Here is a 24801-nt window from a genome sequence, read left to right as displayed (position 1 = left end):
TTAAGGTCCGGTTCCATAATCATGAATCATGATTCATGCCGGACGCCGGTCACAGACACGTGTCAACATTATGCATAACCGCGTTTCGAGCGCGTGGACGTTTTGTCCTACACAATCAACAAAAACATGTCAAATTCAATATTTTTTTAGGCAATTTCACTATAAATTTTTGATTGCATCAACAATGTTTTTGAAAATACTTAGGTAGTGCCCACCTTGAAAGTTGACAACATTTTACCAAAGTTAACCAATAGACCTCAACACAACACAGATAACCTTGGCTAAATATTATTTTCTCAAGTCGACGTTCAAAATGTTTGTAAATTTTGTAAAAACGAAACAAAAAGTCAAATGAGGAAACGGACGAGTTGATTGTTGAATTGAATGTTGAAAGAAAAACTGAATTTATTTGTACATACGTACTCATTATTAAATATTTCTGGATAATGTGAGCAGTTGGCTATAAGGATAAAAGTATGTAGCCTCTAGAACGCAACTTTGATTACAGGTAGGTTACTGCTTATTTCAACAATCATCATTTTAGAATTTGTTATTAGTAATTATTAAACTATTTTATCAAATATTTAAATGGCAGAGAAAGTATTGTTTTTTACATTATTTATGGAATGTAAGAATGCTATTCTGAAATTATTCAATTTCTTGCTTGACCTGTGGTTGACTGGTAGAGATTGTCATCCAGTATTAAGTCTGCCACTTGCACACACTAGCTTACGTGCAAAAAAGTTTAAATAAATAAATATATTAGGGACTTTAATGAAGTAATTTCTAACAAAACATTCAAATATGCCATCAACTTATATCTATGAAAAATTAATAAGTAAGTGCCTGAGAACTATTTTTAATTAATCAATTTAATTATATTTTCCTTATAAAACTTAGCATTTTCTCCTACTTCTTCTTAGCTCAAAAGTTGACTGGGAGTGAATTCTCTATTATTTAATAAAACAGTTAATATGTGTAGAATCAGTTTCTAGTGTGCTCTGAATAGATAACATACTAAACAGTAACTGTAGGTAAGGTCATGTGAGGGACAGTGTAACAAGATTATCTCAGTTCTTTTCTAATTTGGCTATTTTGACTCTTTATGTTTTGCAAATCTCATGCACCACCATGGCAGCTGTATAAAAGCTGCCATTGAACTTCAAATATCCACAGGAAAAAATATGCTTTTTATGTAAAGAAATGTGAAAAGTTTGGCAAAGTCTATGAAATTTTTATACTAATCATTTCAAACTGATTTTTATTCAAATTTAAATTCAAATAGTTTATTCAGTACATAGGCCCTTTCCAGGGCACTTATACACGGCCCAATATAGCTTGCCCTACCGCCACTTCGGGACAACATATGGGCTGGTGCTGAGAAGAAGTGGCTGAATAAACTCAGGCACCTTTGTCAGCCTCTTTTTTAATAAAATACAGTAATTTATAGCTTACATAAACGCAATAAGTGCGAGCTAGGCAGGTAAAATCTATGCACTCTTGTTATTTAAATAATTAATTATAGTATCCTTTTTTCATAAGGATTTTCTTAACCTGTACTTTGGATTTATGAATAATAACACTTTTCCCCAAGAATAAAAACCTACCTACTTTGTGTAGTCAGAGATTTGGAATTATTTTTTTCAAATTCAAATAGTTTATTCAGTACATAGGCCCTTACTAGGGCACCTATTTGAAATAACAAATCATCCAAAACCAAGCATAATATTGGAAAATTATTATAAATGATTTATTAGTAGGTAACTAAAACCACAGAATAAGTAACTAATTCACAGTATACATTACATATTGGGGTTTCAGTTTGTAATTTGTTTTGTTATCCTCAGATTCCATCGGATAGCACTAAACCAGTTGATATCAGCTTGGTACTCAAAATGCAAGCAAAGAAACGCTATATTCTCCTATTTGTTAGCTTTGCCATTTTAGCATATGGTTATTATGGTGGATATAGCTTCAAATCTGAACTGGTCCAAAGTAGCAGACGCGACCTACTACCAACTTATGCATCCATGGAAGATTTGTTTGAAGCGCCATCTCCTTTACAAAGACAGCCTCGTTCAACATCAAAGCCTTGTCGAATGGAAACGTGTTTTGATTTTTCAAAGTGTAGCGATGATCCCAAAATCTACATATATCCAACAGAAGGCCCCGTAAGTGCATCTTACCGCAAAGTTTTATCAGTTATTAGGGAATCACGCTACGCAACGCGAGATCCGAATGAGGCTTGTTTATTCCTGCCAGCAGTGGATACTCTAGATGCAGATCCTTTGTCCCCGGAACATGTTCCCGATGTTCAAGCTAGGTTAAGTCGATTACCATATTGGAAAAAAGGTCGCAATCACCTAATATTCAACTTATATGCTGGCACTTGGCCTGATTACGCTGAAGGAGCGTTAGGGTTTGATCCGGGCGACGCGATATTGGCTCGAGCTAGTGCCTCGGAAACGGTGTTTCGTGACGGCTTCGACGTGTCCCTGCCGTTGTTTCATAAAGAGCACCCAGAACGCGGTGGAGTGCCGCCTGCGGCCACAGCTAACCCTTTTCCTGCACCACGACGACACTTACTCGCATTTAAAGGAAAACGCTATGTTCATGGGATTGGCAGTGAGACCAGGAATTCACTTTGGCATTTACACGATGGCAATAATCTTATCTTGGTTACGACGTGTCGTCATGGAAAGTCATGGAAAGATCTAAGAGATGAGAGGTGTGATGAAGATAATCGAGAATACGACAAGTAAGAATAATGACTATTTTTAGCTATTCACAGTTTAGCTATCAAATAAAATGATGCGCTTACACGGGCAATAAAATTGCTCAGTTCAGTAGAATAATATTTTTACTGCATTTTTAGATTTGATTACGAGCAACTATTGGCGAACTCCACATTTTGTCTGGTGGCGCGCGGGCGCCGCTTGGGGTCGTACCGTTTCCTCGAGGCATTGGCAGCAGGGTGCGTTCCAGTTCTTCTCAGCAATGGCTGGCGGTTACCATTCGATGAACGCATTGATTGGCGCCGTGCTGTGATTTGGGCAGATGAGAGACTGTTATTACAGGTAAAGCAGATTTAGTGCCATTAAGTACATAGGTATCTCGATTTGGACATTCAAATACTTTTCTGTAATCGGTATAGGTGCCGGAGCTCGTGCGCTCAGTTCCTCCTGAGCGTGTACTCGCTTTACGGCAGCAGACGCAACTGCTATGGGAGCAATATTTTTCATCCATTGAGAAGATCGTCTTTACCACAATAGAGGTATGATGACCAATTATAACTTCAAGCTCCAATCCCACTATATCGGACCGGCTGTTTTTCCATGACAGATCTAGTGGCTGAACATAAAAATATGGAGCACATTTGGAACACTGCCGGTCTGGCACAGTGGGATCGTTCGTCTCGATTAAGTAGATTTATTAAACTTACTCATAATTTTTGCGATTCAATGTCATCGTTAATCGTATCGAAGATAATACTGGAGAGGATATCAGCACACAAGACTTCGCGTGAGCGCGAAGCGTTGATATGGAACACGTCCCCGGGGGCGCTGGGCACGCTGGCCTCGTACGGGGACTCGCGGGCGCAGCTGCCGTCGGGGGCGGAGGCGCCGCCCGCGCCGCCCGCGCCCGCCGCGCCGCCCGCGCCGCTGCCCGCGCCCGCCGTGCCGCCGGCCGCGCCGCCGCCCACCGCCGGCCGCGCCTACACCGCGCTGCTGTACGTGCAGGCCACGTCGCCGGCGCTGCACAAGCTGCTCGCCAATATAGCGTCCAGCGAGTTCTGCGAAAAGGTCATTTTCAGCACCACTAGAGAGCACATGTATAGAGCTTTGCGCTTTTGCGGACCTGTAGCTTGAAAGTTATTTACTGTGAGCAATTTGCGTTCAAGCAAGGGTTTTCTGTATTGCTATGGGGTAAAAATATTAATTACTAGCTTTCCGCCCGCGGCTTCGCCCGCGTGGAAATTTGTCTGTCACAGAAAAACTTTATAGCGCGCGTCCCTGTTTCAAAAACCGGGATAAAAACTATCCTATGTCCTTTGCCAGGACTCAAACTATCTCTATGCCAAATTTCATCAAAATCGGTTCAGTGGTTTAGGCGTGAAAGAGAGACAGACAGACAGAGTTACTTTCGCATTTATAATATTAGTATAGATTTTAAATTGCTCTCGGCATTAAAAAGAGAATGTTTTATTTTGTCTGCTTACACCATAGTCGCATGAATGCACACGGTCCGGTTAGTCCGGAGTCATATCGAGCTCTTAACATCATTTTGATGACTTCCAACGTTATGTTCATTAGCAATTATGTGTAAATGCCGTTCCGGCAGGTGGTGCTGGTGTGGGACAGCGAGCGCGCGGCGCCGTCGCTGAAGTCGCTGGCGCGCGTGGCGGGCGACGCGCGCGACCCGCTGCCCGTGCTCGTCATAGACGCGACCACGCACTACCCTGGGTCAGTATACAATCATCATCATCATAGGCCTCCCCCAATAACTTCCATATCGCACAGTTGGTAGCGGCCTGCATTGCGCCTTCCTGCTAGCTACCTTTATGAGGTTGTCAGTCCACCTTGTGGGCGGACGTCTCACGCTGTGTTTTCCGGTGCGTGGCCTCCACTCCAGAACCTTGCTGCCCCATAGGCCGTCAGTTCTGCGTACTATGTGCCCTGCCCGTTGCCTTCGCTCAAAAGTCTGTCAAACTCCATACAAAAACACCGGTTATAGTTATCGTTACGTTCAAGTTAAGGTGGTGCAACTGAAGCTAAGTTTTTTGTTACAGGGAAGGGGTGTCGGCCAGATGGAAACCTTTATGGGCAGTGCCCACAGCTGCCGTCTTTTCATTAGACGGAGACGCGCCACTCCTCGCTGAAGAATTGGATTTCGCATTCCGCGTATGGCAACATTTTCCCGAAAGAATTGTTGGCTATCCAGCAAGAAGTCACTACTGGGATGAAGCTAAGGTACATCATCATGTTACTCCGTACAATGTACCGTCCCAAACCTTTACAGTAGACAAAATTATTTCAAAGAGTAGCTCCCACGTTGGGCGCCAATTGTAGTGCGACAAACCAACTGTGCCAACTGTTAACTGACAAATTCTCCATGATAGGGAATGCTTTAAGTCGCCTCTGTGTGGGTGGGTGTACACTGCTCAAAGGTAAACTGCCTCTGATGGAGATGCGGCTCACCACTACTATGTTTGCGAACTTGGATATTTAAGTTCGATCAGCCGAAAGACGTCCACTGCTGGATAAAGTGTTCCCCCACGGTCTTCCACAAAGACCGGTCCTACGCCGCCCGCATCCAGGCACCTCCCGCGACCTTCACCAGATCGTCGGTCCACCTAGTGGGAGGCCTGCCCACACTACGTCTTCCAACTCGCTGTCGCTACTCGAGAACTTTTCTGCCCCAGGTCAGCTACGAGCTATGTCCCCGCCCACTGCGGCACAATTTCACCGTTTTGCGGGCTATTTTAGTCAATTTGGTTCTCCTGCGGATCTCCTCATTTCTGATTCGATCACGCAGGGAACTCCAAGCATGGCACGCTCCATCGCCCATATTGAAGTATCAAATTATCAAAGAAAAATTTAACAAAGTCATGCACGCACTTTATCTCGAAATTTCAATGGGAAGACTGGTCTCCACGACACAGGGAATCCTAGTGTGGAGTCCAGTGATGCTGTATTGCTGTTAGGTTAGTACAGTAAATTAAATTGTACTCCGTTTTTATCTTGAATGTAACAGTAACCAGATCGTGTACTGTAATATTTTTTACTAAATAAATATCATTTTCATTTTCAATTGTTTCCCAGAGCGCATGGGGGTACAGCAGCAAGTGGGGCGGGTCGTACTCCATGGTGCTGCCGGGCGCGGCGCTGGTGCACCGCGCCACGCTCGCGCTGTACGCGGCCGGCGCGCCCGCGTTACGTCACGCCGTGCGCCGCGCGCGCAACTGCGAGGACATCCTGCTCAACTGCCTCGTGGCGCACCTCACGCGCCGCCCGCCGCTCAAGCTCGCGCAGCGCCGCCGCTACAAGGCCGCGCACCACCGCTACAAGTGAGTACAAACGGAGGTCGTGTGGCACCTGCAGCCCGATTACGGTAATTTTTAACGTCTCCAATCCAGACGCGCTTCTTCGATTCTGCGATACGATTGGTCGAAACAGCTGACGTTGACTGAAAGCTGACTGTTTTGACCAATCGTATCGCAGAATCGAAGAAGCGCGTCTGGATTGTAGACATTAAAAAATACCGTAATCGGGGCTCTGGCCTGGTCATCTCCGCGAGTTTGCATCGAAAACAAAACACGCGCGACTACCCCTCCTGAGATACCTAATCGACAGGACAATCACGAGCGAGTATTGACGCACGCACGTGTATTCTTGACCCATTTGCATTGTAAAGACAATAAACTAATATGTAAAAACGGTGGTGTAATGCAGTATTTTAACTGCCTGAATAATAAATAGAAACAAAAAATACAATTCATGCTTAATCATGTATTTCCTCCCCCATTTTCCGCAGTTTGGCACCTCACGTCACACATCATTTTACCGAAGTCAGCCCTACGGCTTCGGCGCAAACCGATCACTGACGTTTGTCAACAAAATGGTGCTCGACTCTTGAGACAGGCTAAATTACACCATATTGCTATCGATTGCTATCTTCTGTACGTAGTACTTATTAATATCCCCCCCCCCCCCCCCCCCCCCCCAGGATGTTAGGCTACTGATTTGAAGATGATGGTTTGATAGTAATAACTCATGAGCTATGATACTAATCGTACGTACCCCCCGTAAGTACGGCCAGGTCTCTCAAAATACGCCAATGATAACGAAATTGACGTGACGGCACCCTGTCGCGTGACGCGACCTCGACAACATACAAGGCTACTCCTGAATCATAGACAAATTCTGGGAGTCCTTCAGAACGCGCCTGCCGCTCCCTACTGAGTCACTGCGACTCGTCGCGCTCTCCTCATGCGCTTTTTTACACACCAATCGATGGTACAAAACTACGACCCTACAAATACACTTAAGTACGTTTATTTTAACCACAAACATAAAAGAAACTGACAAGTAATAATTGTTTTCAGATCCTCTTCTAGTGATCCAGAGCATTTCGTGCAGCGACAGTCTTGCCTGAACACCTTCGCCACGGCGTGGGGCTACATGCCGCTCATGCGCTCCGTCCTCCGCTTAGACCCCATATTGTTTAAAGATCCCGTTTCTACGCTCAGGAAGAAATACAGGAAAATGGAATTAGTGACTTCATAAATAAGGGAACTACGCTAGCAAGAAATATGTGAACCCTGTTAGAGGGAGCTAGATTCAGCTTTCGTGGTAGAAAAAGAAAAAATGTTTGACGTCAGTCTTCAGAAGTCAACGCATACATTTGCAATGGCATCTCCATAATTTGTTATTCAGCAAAATAATCAAATTGTAAATTAATTATCTAGACGTTACGACTTAACAGTTTCGCAATGGGATCAAAAATAATCAGATTATTTTGTTTTTGAGCTTTAATTAACGTTATTAAATTTAATGGTTTTCATTTACATTTGTGATAAGCAATAATGAACTGAGCTGTTGTTGTATACTATTGAAGTATTATTATTGATATTATAAATTATATTTATTTTGTTGAAACGCACGTTTTTAATGTTCGATTATAAAACTTGACACAATAATTCAGACCCAGAGAAACTAAAGTGAATTTTACCGGAACTATTATTATATGTAGAGGGCCACTTGCTCCTGGGTCACACACATGGCGATAACATTTTGAGCAACAGCAAAGTTCTTGCGACTATACAAAACAGCACCGCAGTATACGCGAATAAGTACTTGTCTACACACATGAATGCAATAGCGTGAATCTTCGGGTTACACTTTTGTAACCTAGGGGTTGTAGTAATTCTTTGTTTATGAAAGATGTACTCATCTCAGTACATGAGTAAATGAGAAGATTCTCATTTTTTTGTTCTACTCACTCATGCCTATACCAAATATTAGTCTTATTAATAACATTGTATTGGTTAAGGAAGGAAGATGATAAATTTATAGGCAGGTGATTCGTAAAATGTTAAATACAGTCGCTTGGACATCCAAATAATAAAACCTCGATTTTACAATTTACGTTACACACCTACTATTACTACCTAGCATTAGATTCGAACAGAACTATTTCTGTATGCTTTGGATAATTCGATTTTTCGCTTTATGTTGATCTGCTGGCGACTGTACTATACGTAACGTAGAGCCAGGAATAGGCCCATTTTCTGTACTTATTTATTAAAACTACAGCTGATTATAATAATTATACATCGTTAGGCAGTGTTGAGTGGCACTGCCCGATTGCACCGTACGCCACAAACGAAATGCATTTAATTCAGTCATTCTCTGTAATGTTATCACTATTATAAAATTGATTTAAATAAAAATCTTTATTGCTATTTTTATGGTCATTTTCATGAAATACCTACTAATTAGATAAATTAGTGACTAAAATTAACCTTGGCCACTGTCAGTCATACATAGAAAACATCATTGATATTCAGGGTAACATTTGTACCTACTTAAAATTCTAAATTTTACCATCACTTACGAGTGTTAACAATGCTGATTTAAAGTTAAAGATAAAGTTGTTGTTTGTTCATATTTTTTTATGGTAATAAATAAATGCTGTGGAGAACGTTAGCTCCTCAACGTCAACAGATAAATTATGAACACCCTGTAATAAAAAGAATTCAAAAAATGATCAATTAATAAACGCATTGTTTTGCGTAACAGTTCATCTAATTAGGAACTAGTAATAATTAATTACAAATCGATGCTACGGACTTAGTTCGTTCAACTGCATTGAATTTGTAAGCATTGCATAAGTAGAACGCCAGCTGACATAACAACTTCGCAACCGACTCCAGCGCGGCCTTGGCCCCGATGCTGCCGGCGCGCGGCGCGTGCGCAGTGCACTCGCTTGCTCCGCGCGCTCGGCCGCTGCTGCGACGCGCTGTGCCTCACGTGTGTGACCGCCCATCGCCCTTAGGTAAATAAACATCTCATTTAAAATTCTAACACAACCACCCTATCCGGTAACTAAACCTGTCCTCCAGGTTGTCTGGAAGAGACCGCTTTAAGCGATAACACCGCCTAAATTGTGCTATTTCTCTTATACATTTTCTTTCTTTTCTTGTCTTGTGTGGTGTACAATAAAGGTGTTCTATCTATCAACAAAGCATTGTGCTAAACGACCATAAAACAAGTGAAGTTTTTTTAATAAGCTATGAGCTTGAAGTTTTCCAATCAGTGCCCGTCACATTTCATTTATTTTTCGATGAAGTTTCCCGGACCCCGATTACAGGCTTCTCATGTATTGAGGAACAGGTAGGTAATCAATGATTTTAATATGAGCATAATATTTTTTCCCCATGGAAGAACTTTTTAAAGAATGATGTTCAGATTATGTTATTTATTCATTTTCTAAGATAACCAACGGCGTTTTCCGAAATTAATTTATAGCTAAACATATCCAAAATCATGGCAGATAACAGGTTGTTTGGTTTTCCCTATAGCTATTATGGGCTCTCTAATAATAGAAGAATAACAAATTCCCATTATTCCCACTCAGTCCTGGCCGTATGCATCTGATAGCTAGCATAACTAGAGCCTAGAAAAGTATGTACGCCGCGCCGATAGAAATATTCTTTGGTAAAGTATGTACAGTCGATACATATCTATCGTGACATTTCCTGGTTTTCTCCTAAGTAATTTGGTTTTCCAAATAAGTACATACTACCTACCTTCCTTAATCTATTTGTTCATTTCCATTTTATTTATTCAGATGTAAAGAGTTTGCAACAAATCGTTTTTTTTTCTGCTAAGTAATTGCTAATAATTAAGTAAGGGTTTTGCAAACCATATAGTTTAATCCTGTTGAAAATTAGTACCTCTTTGACGATTACATTACGAAGCCATTATACAGGTAGGTAACTATGTAGAGTGCGTGACAGACACGCATGATAGATACTTACTTTGGCGTAGCTACCTATTCCTCGTTATGTAAACTTACTTCATCAAAAAATAGTCAACGTATTTCCAAAGGGCACATTATCAACGTCATCTGTCGCACGCAACGTTAAGTTAAATGCTAACTTTCATCCAACTATGATTGAACTTAAACATTTAGAACAAATACCAACATAAAAGTTCAAGGTTTTCCACACATACGAGTAAACCTGCAATACTTACGAGTATAACACTTACGTCAAAAAAGTCACACTTACGAGTAGGTAGGTTTCATAGTCGGAGCAAAAGAGGCTTGGTAGCACTGGTATTAACATTGCAAAATAATGCAAATAGCAAGTGTGTATAGTTTCTGGAGGTCCTCCCCGCGATCGAAGAGGTGGGCTCTGTGTGCTTAAAAAATGTACGTATACCAACAACCTTGATCAGACTAAAATAAATTAAAAAAGGGTTCTTTACACGTGAAAGGTAAGGTAGTTTAAATTGAGCCTTGCCCATGCTTGAAGATGAGGAAATCCGCAACGAGTCCACTTTGGTGCAAGTCACAGGAACTTGACATGCCGATGTGGAATGTTTTAGCTTAAGTACTTCCTAGACAAGTCATATGTAACTCGTTTTTAGAGTTCCCTGTCTACAAACAGAATTAATGACATTTGCAATCGAATTAACTTTCTGGGATTAGGTATTGTCGTTATTTTGCCTGTAGGCACTGGGTATAGGTCCTATATTTAATTACTACCTTTAGACAACAAAAACCGTATACCTATAATATATGTAGGTACCTACCTACCTAATCATAATTTAAGCAATGTAAATCAATCTACTGAATGTTACAGTATGCAAGTAATAATAAAAGCTGTTAACCTTAAATTCATGTAAATAATGTGGAAATGTAAAATACACTCGGCGTCAAAGAAATCGCACCTCTCGCGACAATTTCAAACGTATGCATCATTCTACATATTGGTCACTGGTGGAGCACCATGATTGTGTCAGAAGAAGAAAATCTTTAAAGTTATTGTCGCGGGCATGGACCTATAAAGGTCCATGGTCGCGGGAGGTGCGATTTCTTTGATGCCGACTGTAGTAGCACAGAATAAGTAATAGTACATCAAACTACGAATTTTTGTTGCAAAATACTTAGCCTGTAGGTACTTATTACTACGACATAATACGCCAGTATTTTAGCTTGATGTGCTGTCGTTGGTACAATCAGTGCCTTATGTTAGGTACCTACTTTTGGGACATAAAATTAATAAGAAAATAATAAGTTTAGTACTTAAACAGTAGCTGGCTTCAGACTATTTAAAAGTACCTATAAGTTTTTACATTTAAAGTTTTTTAACTGTGATGATATGATAGAATACAAATTACGCGACTAGGTATAAGATTTAGTAGTTTCGCAATGTATGCTCATTTCCTCATCGTTCTAACCATAATAACAAGAAAGTTTACCGGTTGTAATTATTAATGGACATTATGGTATTTAGGAATATTACAAAGTAAATTAGAACAAACAATAAGGATATTAGTATTCGATACGGATAATGATCGACCTAGTTGCGATGCTAAATTCACTGCACCCATTTGCGACATCACTGTTGATGACATCGTAGTGCTTACTTTCCTGTATTGTGCAGCGTAATCTATGTTAAAACTCGTTTTTATAAAATTCTCACGTCATAAGTACAACTTACGAGTAAAAGCGTTATAATACTCATGTTACGGAACAATGGATACTATCACCTTAGAAAATCTATTGATTAGAGACACAGACGTCTACTACTTAAAGGCGACGATATTATTTTAATAATAATTGAAGTTAATTTGCCTGTCTCTAGCTCGTTGCCTTGCTGGAGACCACATTCACATAAAAACCTTCCCATTTTTGTTATGTAAGCAAACAAAACTCATATTTATTAATGATGCAAAGTATGTTAAAATACGATGCAAAGTTTAGTAAGTATGTTAAAGAAACAAATACGGTAGGTATTTGTACCTGCCTACACTTTTTACTTGTTAAAATAGCTAGGCACTGTAATTCTTTGTCGATATTATGTAAATAATATTACCTAAATAAGTCAGTATTAAGTAAATACTTAGTCTTTTGGTTTCACTTTCAAGATTCACGAAATGTCAACAGGGTTTAGTAATCACTATCATGAGAGTTAACACGGTTCAACGTTTGTCTATCCAGGTTAATTAGACAAGAGAAAATAGCCAGGCGAGATGGCGCAAGGTTCACGGAGGCTGGTGCTGGCTGCACTTATGGTCGTCACAATCATGGCTCCGCACTTCTCTGCTCAACCAGTTAGTATTATAGCATTTTCTTTTATCATCTTAAATATTGGTGTGCTTTCAGGTGATAAGTTAAACTTATCAATCTTTTAATATTGAAAGAGAATAGCCGAGGGTCTCAGTGGCAGACCTTGGGGGAGGCCTATGTTTATCAGTGGCCTGACAAGGACTGATGATGACACTAATAAGAGTCAGATCTAATAAATCAATCATAACACTTCCATTAAATCATGTGGCAGGTTTTCTCTATTCGCTGCATATGGAGATATGTTCTGATGTACTGACAATTTGCATAAATAAATGTTTAGGTGTGAGTTTAATTTATTATTTGATTTTGATAACAGATACAGATGAAATTCCTGGCCAAAATAGTAGTAATCTCACGTATAACTCCTGAAGAATTAGAAGTGAAGTAGTATGGTAGCATTACAGGTTAAGAATATTCTAGGTAATAGCGATCAACGTTTTTGCTCCGCAAACCGCAAAATAAAGTACTTAAGTAACCCCGTTTTATGTAGCTTGATGTTTTAATGAAATAAATAGTTCACATTAGATTGGCCTCCACTGTCTTCTCATATTTATAGCGACTGGATTTTGATAGAGGAGCTGACCTTCCGGCCAAATTACGCAAACCTTCTTCCAAATTTACTTTCAAAAAGGCTCTGCGCAAACATTTCAAGGAATGACCTTTTTTTCTCCATTTTCTCGCTATCTCAGACATGAGTGATGTGTACATCTATAATATTATTATGTTTATGTATTTATATGTCTATTATATTTATTTGTATTATGTTATTTATTTTATGTAATCTTATGTAAGTAGGTTTATTATCAAAAATGTAAATTTTTTGCACCGCCTTACTCTTTCTGCATGACCCGTGGTTGACTGGCAGAGAATGCCATTCGGCATTAAGTCCGCCACAGTGCATTTGTTACTTAGTGTGCTGAAGTATAAATAAATAAATAAATAAATACCTACCTCTCAATTTTCTCAGTTGCGGTAAGTTCCAGTGTTAGCAACTTTAGTATGTATATTTATAGTGTACGTACACGAACAAAGGCATTTTAACCATCTAATGACTTTGGCTAATTTTTAGGGGTTAGTTCATCAATGGGAATTTCGGGTCCGTGGCCGAGTCCCCCAGTTGTCGACGCACCCGTGGTCGACGCCCCCGGTCAGTTAAATTTGATTTGAAGCAATTTTTAATTAAATGTACACTGTACAGTCAGGCACAAAAATGTTTATAAACGAACTAGTTGTGCCCGCGACGTCCCTATCTATAAACCCACGAAGTTTGTCTACCCTTTCGCCAAACAATCTGTATAATAACAATTAAATAACCAGTCTTTAAAATAACTCTACTCTCTCTACAAATAAAAGTTGAAATTATAAAAGTTTTATTAAGTATTTATGACCAAAAATTAAATACAACATTTTAATTTTTGTAATAATAACAAAATTATTATATTTTTTATTACTTTTCGTTGACTGTACTTAGTGCAAAAGCCGAAAAAAATATGATATTAAATTAATTTAAATCGGGGGCGTCGACCACGGGTGCGTCGAAAACTGGGGGACTCGGCCACGGACCCGGAATTTCGGTTTCGAGTGCGCGTCACGGTCACCCAACCCAGCGCATGGTTTTAGAGGGATGGATAGTTTATCAACATTTCCTTGTAAATAAATGTGATAACTTGTAAAATGTGTAAATAACATTTCCTATAATCTTTTAATCTTGGAATAATTGCACTAAGTTACGCAATTTATGCGGTGGCGGGAACTTTGCATTATGTTAAATTAAGAAATTACAGTTTCAGAATTAGACCAAATAAAAACCACTATTATTTCTTGTAAAATTAATGCATTGTAATTTTAGCCAACCGCTGAGAAATCCATCGAAAAGGATCGCACACAGAGACAAGCAGCGGTCAAGGCTGGTAAGCAAGTTGCCACAACGCCGAAATGGGGATTTTTTGGTACCATATTTCATCTTATTTTAGAGGTAAGATAATATTTTTTCCTCCTTTCTAAGGAAACTGATAATGCGCTTAGGATAAGTAAAAGCTAATGTCTTTTGCACCATACTTATCAATTTTATTTATTAATCTTTTAACAAAAAGTAGGTATATAATATTAGGTGCATGATTTTATAAAAATAGCATTTACAAAGCTTCTTTGAAACTTTGGTGTCACATTATTACACAGACGCGAAAAGTTCGTCGTAAAAACGCTTATTGGGATTGAATTCACACGACTCTTGAAAAAGACATCAACGCGTTACGCGCAGAACGGTAACTTACAAAGTCAACCTCGCGTGTTGGACGGGCACTATTTTTACCCGACTGCGCCAGAAGGAGGGTTATGTTTTTACAAGCTTTTATTAAAAGCTAAGCACTCATAAATTTTCTTTCTTATGCAAAATAAAATACACGTTTATGTTTAAGTTATCTTTATATCTGTGCAATTATGTAGTCTCAGTTGTATTTATGTGCGATTCGATTCGGTGCACTGAATACGAACGCCATGATATAATAATGTAGGGTCATCCATAAAGTCCATTATTTAACCACTATCTGTGCCCGCGACGTACGCGTGAAAATAGTTTTAGTAAAATTTCCCGTTTTTACAACATTTTTCTTTACTGCTCCGCCCCTATTCACTATAGGGTGATGTTACATAGTCTAAAGCTTTCCTTGATAAATGGGCTATCCAACAGAAAAATATTATTTCAAATCGGACGTCCAGTAGTTCCTGAGATTAGCGCGCGTTCAAACAAACTCTTCAGTTTTTAATATTAAGTATATGCTGCATTTGTGTTTGTCTGTTAATCATTGATTTTTGTGGCTTAATTATTTTTAAGTACATATCTGCAAATGCAAGTACTTACCAAAATTATGTTTCTAAACTAAACTTGGACGATATGAATCTACACTGAAGTATAGTCGTTTCAGCTTGTGTGTGCAGGCTCAATAGGCTGTTATACGTATAGCTATCTAAAAAGGCAATGTCTTTATTTTTCAGCAAATCAATGACACCAAAAGTGCTTATACTCAGATATCGGACCTATTAACCAACCAGTTCGTAGATGATAACGTAAGTAACATTTTTTTCCTGAAAAGTTAACGATTCCTGATGGATGATGTGGGTCTTTAACCGACACATTATTGTAACTTTTCCAGGCTGTAACAAACTCACCCGCCCCGTCTACCAATGGCAGTACCGAAACTCCTAAGATATCAAGACAAGAGTTCTTAAAAATTCTTGATCGAAACCTCAAAGGTCTTGCGAGATTACGAAATTTAGAATGGCGAGAAGCAAAGAAGGTAAATGACATGAATGTTTAAACAAGTATTTAATGTCTTAAAACAATAGCCTACTCATTAGGGTGGTCCTTATTCCTACGAAAAAAAATTTTTTTCTTTTATTTTGCGGGGCACCACGTAATTTGAATATATACCTTATGAAAGTCTTTCATTATTTTTTTTTTTAATTTTTAAAAGACATTTAGGGGTCGCTACCAAGGTTTGAATTTTAAGTAAAAACAAAATCTGTATTTGTTAGATTCATTTATTTTTAAAGCCAAAGCCAAATAAAAATATCACAAAATTATTGTTGTTGCTATGAACTAAGATATTATGTACAATGTACATATTTGAATCAATTATTTTTAAGATATAAGAGTTTACTTGTTAGTATCTCGACGCGTCGGTACCATGGTCGGTATAGAAGAGGGGTTGAGGGGAGAAGGGGACAAGAAGCGATTGTCTATTCTATCTATGCGATGTTCATTTGCACGTAAAATGTGATATAAACACTTAACCTTTAACCGACGACGTGATTTTTTTGTCACGCCGTCTGCGACGTGCGGTCTGTGGGACCGCTATACTGTTTACTCAAAAAGTAATAATTTTTTGTTAAAAGTTTATTGGTTTTATATTTTTTGAGAACATTATAGTATTACAAAAAAACATACGTATAATTTGTGAGGAATCAATGTATATTATTTATTTAAATATGGCTAAAACTTTTTGACCCCTAATTTCATTGAAATTACACTAGAGCTCAATAATACCTATATAACTTGTAAATTTTAATCAAAGCAAGAAAAACTATACTCCTTCCTAAATATAGTGAACAATTAATAAAATAAAAATAAATGACACGTACATTACATGCACAACTAAAAATTTGACGTAGGGTAAACATTAGGCACAATCAGGACATTTTTTTACCGCATGCCAAGCATTTTCGGTATGCATAGGTAAACACCTGTAAGGTAATTTTATTTTCAATTTAGGTGGACTAAAATGTACGTCTTTTTTGCATCTGTTGCAATGACATCAGGCTGATTTGGCATATCAGAGCCTAGAATACATGTCACTGTTTGCTTAACCACCCATTTCGCGGTATTTTTTTACAGACTACCATCGTTTACATAATATTATGTCCAAATATCAATATATCATTAGGAAATGTCTTTTCCTAGGTTGTGGTGGCCCAGGATGGATGATGGATCATTTTTACGAAAAATGAGTCGTCTAAAACGAAAACGCAAGTTTTAGTATGATACAAAAATGTCACGTAGTCTGCGACGTGCGGTCCCACAGACCGCTGTTGAACTTTAAATCGAATTATCTTATTAAAACTGCCCTCATCGATGTAACCACTACCTGTAATGGCGTTTGGGCAACTAAACTCGAAGGTACTGAGACGCTCGAGACACGGGAGTAAGCAGAACATTGCAATCCAGAAATTTCAAAAACCGGAGCGGTCTGTGAGACCGCACGTCGTCGGTTAAAGGTTAAATAAAACATTTATGAAACCATGATTTAAGATCTTCAAAGCTTTTGTAAATATTTTGACAGCTGGTAGCGACCTCTAAATCTTAACCAAAAAAAAAACAAAAAAAGCTAATTTCATATTTAGAGGTATATAATCGAATGAGAAAGTGCCCCGGGGATAATTCAAAAGTCGAAAAATAAGGACCACCCTACTACTCATATACCTATTTAAACAAATTATTTTACGCATGTTTCAGGATTCCATGGCTAACCTACGTGGATATAAAGATGAAATATTTAGAGGAAAAAAGTCGTCAAAAAGAAAATAGCAAGCTTAAAACAAGAAAGTGATAAAGACTGTAAATATTTTAGTAACTAGGTACTTACGTAATGTAGTGAAATAAAATTATTTTTTAAATCATCGTGTCCTCTTTATTATAACTCATACCTACATATTATTCGCATTCGCAAACGGGTCATTCCATAAAAATCTGTATATTTTCGACGTCATTTTGTCCGTAACTTTTTTAAGATGCTTTTGAATACTTTATTAGTGTAAATAATAGGTTATTAATTAATTATGTTATGTCTAAAAGGGCCAGTCACTTTATGCTTTATTTTAGGAGATATTATAATTTTCAATTTTTTCATACTACATTACTCCTATATGACTTCTAATAAAGTATAAAACTTATAACCTTAACATTTACAGATAAGTTAATATACATAATGTAGTTGTTTTGTTATTATCACTATATAAAAAACATCATTCCCTAACTAGTAATTTAGTCCCAAGTGCCGTTTAAAGCTAGGGCCTGACGCTCTAGGGACTGACGATTTGGAGTAAAACTTAACACAAATGCAGATTAACTTTATATTATAAGATGCTTAATACGATGTGCCGAAAATAGCCAAAAAACCACACGTAAATACTATTAAATTATATACAATTTCCTATTGTAATCAATAATGCTACTCAACTAGGGACTGACGAAGTGACTGGATTAACACATGTTTCCCCAACAACTGGCACGTTTGCACTAATTCAAAAAACGGCTACCGCAAAGCCAGTATGGTCTGAGGATAACTTCGTATCGTACTTTAAACTCAACTAAATGTCATGCACTCTAAATACATATTAAAGCGCAAAATTATAAATTCAGTGCGTGGCGAGGGAATGACGCTAAAAGCTGTAGACTCTTTTTCAACTAAAGAAAATCAAATTATTGTTTATTGAAACAGCAAAATATTAATAGAATTTGATGTAATATACATTTAAATAGATTATTCGTTAATTAAAACAAAGGATAAAGTTGATGTTTTTATAAATGTGGGTCCCAAAACACAAACTTTTGGAGTACGGACATGCCTAGGGAATGACGTTTTGGGTCGTTCAAAAGTAATTAAAGATGTTTTAAAATAGTTTCAAAAAATATAAAATGGGTGATGAATAAAGCACATTGCGAGCTGTTATTTAACAATTTTGGAATAAAATATTAACAAATATTTCATGTGAAATGTGGCGCGGACTAAGAGTTGACATATTTTTGTGGAATGACCCAAACAGGAAAATCAGGAAGCAGGCAAGCAACTAACTAAAAAAAATACTTATTTTAATATTTACTTTTTATTTATCAAAACAAAAACATTAACAATACGTATACTTTCTTTGCGCTAATATACATATTTACATAACTGCTTGTAATAATATATTTACATAAACATCTTAGTTATATTCTAGGAATTAGAAACTTTTACTTTAGTGTCACTTTTTTTAACTTTTTGTTGTCTGTTTGTAGATATATGGAGTATCGCCCGACAGCCAGGATATAATTCAAACTTTGTCCTGATTATATTAGTTTTAATCCACTTAGCAACAGGTTCTTTATTGATCATCATGCCTAAAGCAGTTTCCTGGTTAATTTCTTTCAGATATATGGACTTTATTTTAATCTCGCATCTATCAGCTCCATCAACCTAAAACGAACGAAAACTGTCAACTCATGAAATTATACAGGTTATGTACAAAGACGAAGAATAAAGAGGTATGAAACCAGACCTTGCAAAGAAACGAAAGATTATAGTCATCATCTACTTCTGGCCAATGCTGGTCTAAGACACTTTTTTCCCAATCAATATAATTTGGTAAATGGGTAGAGACTCTGTTTGGCGCTGATAGAAATCCGGCCCACAGCTCGGAGCTGAAGTGTGGCGTCACTGGTGACAGCATAATTATTAAGGATGCTAATGCTTGCTCATATTCTTTACTATAGGCAATTACCTCTGCTGGAACATTATTCTGAAATTATAAAAAAATATGTTTAAAAGTTTTCGTCTAATGTAAAGTGAAACGGGATCTAAGATTTTATTCCTGAACTTGATTAAAATCCCTACTTTGACTATATAAACATACCCTTAAGGTACTTGTCAAACTCTGTAGTCTTGATATGCCAACACTAAGCTTATACGTATATTTGAAGTGGTAAGTAGCAGTTGCTGTGTAATAGTTTCTTGCATCAAGAATTTTTGATTCATGTTTCTTGAAATCAACATCAGCAATGGTTTTAGATACGTTAGATGTTCTATATTTCAAGAAATCTCTCAAGGTTAACCATAAACGGTGCTGCCAATTTAGGACACCAGGTAAAGCTGAAAAAAAAAGTAAATGTATTCTTTATCAACATTAGATTAATCAGGTTGGCCGGTGCCGGTGATTTATAACATTATCGTAACTAAGTTGTCGTATGAACAACAAACAATAATGCCTCACATGAATGCAAATTCATAAAAGAGCAAATATCGTAGAACCTGAGATAAAGATAAGCTAAAGTGGCAATTTTACATTGTGGAAAACTTGCACTGGCCATGCACAGTGTGGGAAAAACTCCAACCGATCGCGATTTAATAGTTTACGGAAACTTTAGGCAATATCCTGATTTACATACGTTCTTTCTATATTCAATAGTACCAGTTAAGACTTAGCTTAAAGTAATATTTATTATAATTATGAAGCATGTTGCTAAAAATAACAGAACAAAATTTAACTTATTACTAAAAAAATACTGACTTGCATCAGACCATCGTCGACTGGTGGCAGGAGGAACATCGGCAAGCATAAGAAGTTTAGTTGTATCAGATCCATATTCTGATAGCAATCTCTCAGGATTTTCTCCGTTGTATTTAGATTTGCTCATTTTTTCCCATTGTACTAAAACTGATTCGCCACTTGTTTTATCTTTAAATTCATTGCCTACTTTTTCAACATCATTCGGCTGTAAATATTTTCCAGATGACTTCAATTTATAAGACTGTCCCATAACCATGCCTTGTACTACTAGCTTTTTAAATGGTTCTTCAGATGGTGTCCACCCCAAAGAATGCAGAAAGTAACTCATAAATCTAGCATAATAAAGATGTAAGACAGCATGTTCTTTCCCTCCAATGTAAACATTGATAGGAGTTTTACCAACAAGATGTTTTTTATCAAATGCCTTTTCTTTGTTAGAAGGATCCAAAAATCTATAGTAGTACCAAGATGAGTCCACAAATGTGTCCATAGTATCAGTTTCTCGTTTTGCATTAGACTGACACTTGGGACATTTACAGTTAACCCAGTCATCTAAATTTGCTAATACTTGAATTCCAGGTTCCACAGCTTCCACAATTGGTAATTCTACAGGTAAATCTTCAAAGGGGACAGGGACTGTACCACATTTTGTACAGTGTACAATTGGTATCGGTGTACCCCAATATCTTTGTCTGGATATCAACCAGTCTTTTAATTTGGAGCTCACATAATGACCGCCAACACATTTTCTTTGTGCTATTTCAATGGCATGTTGATTTTCTTTTTCTTTGTCACACGTAATGCCTTTGTTAATATTTAAGGGTATGTTTAAAGTTTTCGCCAACTTAAAATCCTCCTCATCAAGGGCTGGTGATGCTATATACACGTCCCTTTCTGGGGCATAATTAGCACTATCTGTCACATATACTGGCATTTCTTGATCCGTTATGGGATTCAAGCATTTAAGACTAGAATTATCCAACTTTATACCATGTAAAAGAATGTTATTATTACTCATAGTAATAAATTCGCCATAGATAAATTTATATGGGTCAGAAGTCCATATATCCAATGACTTGAATTCGTCGCCTAATTTAATTTTAAACGTTACTACTATACCATTACATTCCCCAATCCAATGGCGTTGCAAATTTATAATATCTTTCCAGTCTTCTAAGCTCTCCGATTTTAAGCCATCATATAGTTTTTTGGCATATTTTGTGGTTTTTATGAACCATTGAGTTAAAATTTTCGATTCTACTTTAGCCCCAGATCTCCAGGAACAACCAAATTCGTCGACTTGTTCATCAGCTAAAACTGTTCTATCAATTGGATCCCAATTGACTTTGGCCTAAAATTTAAAATACAAAAATATTACTTGCTTGAGACTCTGTTGGCTGTTTCAGACGACACAGCGCACCGTTTGTCACCGCCACGGCGCCTTTGATTAAATACCCTAGCATTTATATGGAGCCTTACACACGACACTACGCCGTGGCGGCGGCGATGAGTCTGCACGGCGGCCATCAAATCCAATCTCTTAATAAATTTTATTATTATTATTTATTAAGAGAAATTGCGCCAGAACAGGGCAGTTTTGTTAAAGGTAAAGGAATCCGTGAAGAAATCCTCATCGTTCGTCAAATTATTGAGACGATTTAAGTACATTATTGCTTCATTGATTTCTCTAAAGTATTTGACTCAGTGAAATGGCCCACCTTATGGAGAACACCGCAACACATCGTGCACTTGCTCAGAGAACTCTACGTAGAAGGGGCGGGGGCTGGAGGGAACTGCTTCAGTGCAGATGACCACAGATCCTCACAAATAGTTTCCATTCAAGCTCGGGTGTACGACAGGGATGCATACTGGTGCGAGTGCTTGTATTCCTCATTTTTATTTACACAGTAGAGACGTGGACAGTATTGTATAAGGTATAAGGGAAGATCTAGCATACTACAATACTTTGAATATGTCTCAAGTAGTTCAGGGAAAAGTTCACCTATGCGCTGGACTGACCGAGTGAAATCTGTAGTGGGAAACTGCATATCTATCTGACTCCAACATGGAGATGGCGGAAGATTGTGTGGAGAGCTGTATCCGCCTTTACAATCGACATAGTGCCTCACAGCACTATGTATACTTACCTTGATTCTACCTAAATAAAAAAAACTAAGGACAACTGAAGTTGGTGTCTGATAAGGATCAGAAATTGTGAAGTGAATAAATGAAAATGAAACTAATTACAAAACTTTCAAAAATCAACTGCCTTAAGTGGGAATTGAACCAACAACCATTTGTTCAGAGTCTTCATACATTGAACATTAACATTGAACTAAGCAGAAAAAAAATTAATAAATACCCTTTTTAACATTAAAATTAATAGTGTGTTGGAAATGTAAATAATAATAACATAAAAACTTGTCTCTTATGTTTTGTTGGAATATTAAATTTTCACATTATTTTTTAAAGCTTTGGGCTTAAATTAATTGTAGAATTCAAATAGTTCTATAGGTACTTATAATAAATAAAGTAAATGTCACATTATATTATTAGCTTTTAAACTTTGGAGTAAAAAATTCATCTATACTAATATTATAAAGAGGAAAGATTTATACCTATTTTAGTATGTTTGTAATGAATAGGCTCAAAAACCACTGAACGGATTTTGATGAAACTTTACAGTATTATTGTTCATAATCCAGAATAACATAAAGGCTATAATTTATGATGATCTGTGACAAACGAAATATCACGCGTGCGAAGCCGCGGGCGGAAAGCTAGTTATTAATATAAATGTCAACTATTTTTAACTGATTATAACATACCTTACACTGATAAGCCAACCCTTTTTCAAATAGTTTCAAAAATATGTATTGAGTCCATTTATAATACTGAGGATCACAAGTAGACAGCTCACGGTTCCAATCAAAATTATATTTCAGACTTTTCAGCTGCTGCTTCATAGAATCTATATTTGTTTGAGTCCAGTGGTGAGGGAGAATGTTTCTTTCGATCGCAGCATTTTCTGCAGGTAGTCCAAAAGCATCCCATCCAATTGGATGTATTATATTTTTGCCATTCAATTTATGAAATCTTGCTATTGTATCAGAAATTGAATAAACTCTAACATGCCCCATGTGTAAGTTACCAGAGGGATATGGGAACATGGGTAGCACATAGTAAGTGTCAACATTCTCCTTAATTTCAGGAGATGATACAACTTCTTTAGCCCAATGATCTTCAATTTTCAACTTGATATCTGTAGTTATGTCAAGATGCTAGAATAAAATACATATAATATAGGTACAACAAATATATCGTGCGTGTGCCACCAATTTCAATCAAAATACGAAAAGATAAACTTGTTTCTCACCCATAGCCCAAGGCTTTTTTTATGTTTTTCTATTATTTTTGAATTATGTATGTATCTCCAATTTATGAGAAAATTGCGTGATACTTTGAGATAGCTATACATTATTTTACTGAAAGAAAATATCGTCTAAATAAATGTGTTTTCTTCTTACACGGATGTAGATAAACATCGGATGTGGTTTCGAGCAAAAACCAAAATCCACCAAAATCAATCAAAATCGCTCGGTCGGAACAGCTGACTCAAACTGACATTTATTGACAGCTTTTTTTTTAATAGAAGTTTTTTACGGCTTAAGCCGGGTTGACACGATAAGAGTCAGTTCGGACCGAGTGGACTCGGATTACTACTCGGACGCTACTCGTATCGTGTAAACATGTAATCCGAGCGCACTCGTACGAATGTACTATGACAGAGCGGACTAGGACGCTGCTCTATTTTTTCTATCACTCGGATCTGAGCTCGGACAATTTTAATTAAAAATAATGGCGGCGTCAAGGAAAAAGTGGTCGGAACGTGATACTGTCAGGTTCGTGGAACTGTATGAAGAAGAAGAAGTGCTGTGGAACGTGAGACGTATAGAGTATAAAATCAAAGATGCCCGAAATGCCGCTATTGAGCGCATTATATTGTTCAATGAGGATCATTTCGATTTTTAGCTGTGAATGCAGATTTATAGGGCTAAGAAATCCTTAATACACAGTGCAAAAATTTTTGTTCTACGACAAAAATTGACGAAGTTATGGCCAAATTACTAAAAAAGTTCACTGACCGCCCGGCGCGGGGACGATGACGTCATTATATCCGATCCGAACGCTGCCGGCGTACTGCGTGGATAGAAAATATTTTTTTCTAGCCAAATTATCAGTTTTAGAGAAAAACTTGTAATGACATTTATTCATCAGAATAAAGTAAGCTATCGATAAGTAATTTTTAAAAATGGAAATTGTGAAAAATAACGCAAAAAATCCATACGCTCATATGATTCAATGGCACGCAGAGACGCGATTGGGGTCTCCGCGGTGGTATATTTGGCGATTTATTCAAATAAAGTGTACATAAGTGTTGTTAGAGTCATATCTTCTTCCAAGTAAAATATACTTATTTGATTTGATTATGCAAATAAACTTATTTGATTTGATTTGATATAAAAATGTATAAGTATTAATTTATTTACTTCTAACAATAAGGTATAACTTCTAACAATATGACATTGCTATGAAAATCATTTCGATGTACACTTAATA

The 24801-nt window shown here is 37.4% G+C and overlaps 3 protein-coding genes across 3 annotated transcripts; 2 read left to right on the top strand and 1 right to left on the bottom strand.

The window, feature by feature from the left end:
* Window positions 1–331: 331 nt before the first annotated feature.
* LOC135077383 (exostosin-1) lies at window positions 332–8468 on the top strand. The gene is made up of 9 exons (XM_063972261.1): window positions 332–508; window positions 1848–2758; window positions 2876–3077; window positions 3155–3274; window positions 3486–3803; window positions 4342–4463; window positions 4790–4970; window positions 5823–6067; window positions 7118–8468. The coding sequence occupies exons 2-9, from the start codon at window positions 1896–1898 to the stop codon at window positions 7284–7286; spliced, it is 2220 nt and encodes a 739-aa protein (XP_063828331.1). The 5' UTR covers window positions 332–508; window positions 1848–1895; the 3' UTR covers window positions 7287–8468.
* Window positions 8469–8976: 508 nt separating this feature from the next.
* Window positions 8977–17536, top strand: LOC135071455 (uncharacterized). The gene is made up of 6 exons (XM_063965242.1): window positions 8977–9057; window positions 12232–12344; window positions 14210–14335; window positions 15355–15426; window positions 15513–15656; window positions 17372–17536. Exons 2-6 carry the CDS (start codon window positions 12264–12266, stop codon window positions 17441–17443), a joined length of 495 nt encoding a protein of 164 aa, XP_063821312.1. The 5' UTR covers window positions 8977–9057; window positions 12232–12263; the 3' UTR covers window positions 17444–17536.
* Window positions 17537–18759: 1223 nt separating this feature from the next.
* Window positions 18760–23800, bottom strand: LOC135071444 (leucine--tRNA ligase, mitochondrial). Its single transcript, XM_063965238.1, has 6 exons — window positions 23558–23800; window positions 23010–23462; window positions 20182–21532; window positions 19528–19763; window positions 19174–19413; window positions 18760–19091 (listed from the first exon to the last, which is right to left on the bottom strand). Exons 1-6 carry the CDS (start codon window positions 23657–23659, stop codon window positions 18852–18854), a joined length of 2622 nt encoding a protein of 873 aa, XP_063821308.1. The 5' UTR covers window positions 23660–23800; the 3' UTR covers window positions 18760–18851.
* Between the last annotated feature and the right edge of the window lie 1001 nt (window positions 23801–24801).

The sequence above is a fragment of the Ostrinia nubilalis genome, chromosome 1 (genome assembly GCF_963855985.1).
Source record: "Ostrinia nubilalis chromosome 1, ilOstNubi1.1, whole genome shotgun sequence".
Lineage (NCBI taxonomy): Eukaryota > Metazoa > Arthropoda > Insecta > Lepidoptera > Crambidae > Ostrinia > Ostrinia nubilalis.
This window is presented reverse-complemented; position numbering and strand designations above follow the sequence as displayed.

Excerpts from the sequence above, each read along its gene's own strand:
- LOC135077383 (XM_063972261.1), top strand. The coding sequence starts at position 1,896 with ATGCAAGCAAAGAAACGCTATATTCTCCTATTTGTTAGCTTTGCCATT. Across the intron at positions 2,759-2,875 it reads GATAATCGAGAATACGACAA|ATTTGATTACGAGCAACTAT; the intron begins GTAAGAATAATG and ends CTGCATTTTTAG. Across the intron at positions 3,275-3,485 it reads TCGTCTTTACCACAATAGAG|ATAATACTGGAGAGGATATC; the intron begins GTATGATGACCA and ends ATCGTATCGAAG.
- LOC135071455 (XM_063965242.1), top strand. The coding sequence starts at position 12,264 with ATGGCGCAAGGTTCACGGAGGCTGGTGCTGGCTGCACTTATGGTCGTC. Across the intron at positions 15,427-15,512 it reads ACCAGTTCGTAGATGATAAC|GCTGTAACAAACTCACCCGC; the intron begins GTAAGTAACATT and ends TAACTTTTCCAG. Across the intron at positions 15,657-17,371 it reads AATGGCGAGAAGCAAAGAAG|GATTCCATGGCTAACCTACG; the intron begins GTAAATGACATG and ends CGCATGTTTCAG.
- LOC135071444 (XM_063965238.1), bottom strand. The coding sequence starts at position 23,659 with ATGTATAGCTATCTCAAAGTATCACGCAATTTTCTCATAAATTGGAGA. Across the intron at positions 23,463-23,557 it reads AAAAAAGCCTTGGGCTATGG|CATCTTGACATAACTACAGA; the intron begins GTGAGAAACAAG and ends ATTTTATTCTAG. Across the intron at positions 19,092-19,173 it reads ATCTTTCGTTTCTTTGCAAG|GTTGATGGAGCTGATAGATG; the intron begins GTCTGGTTTCAT and ends CGTTCGTTTTAG.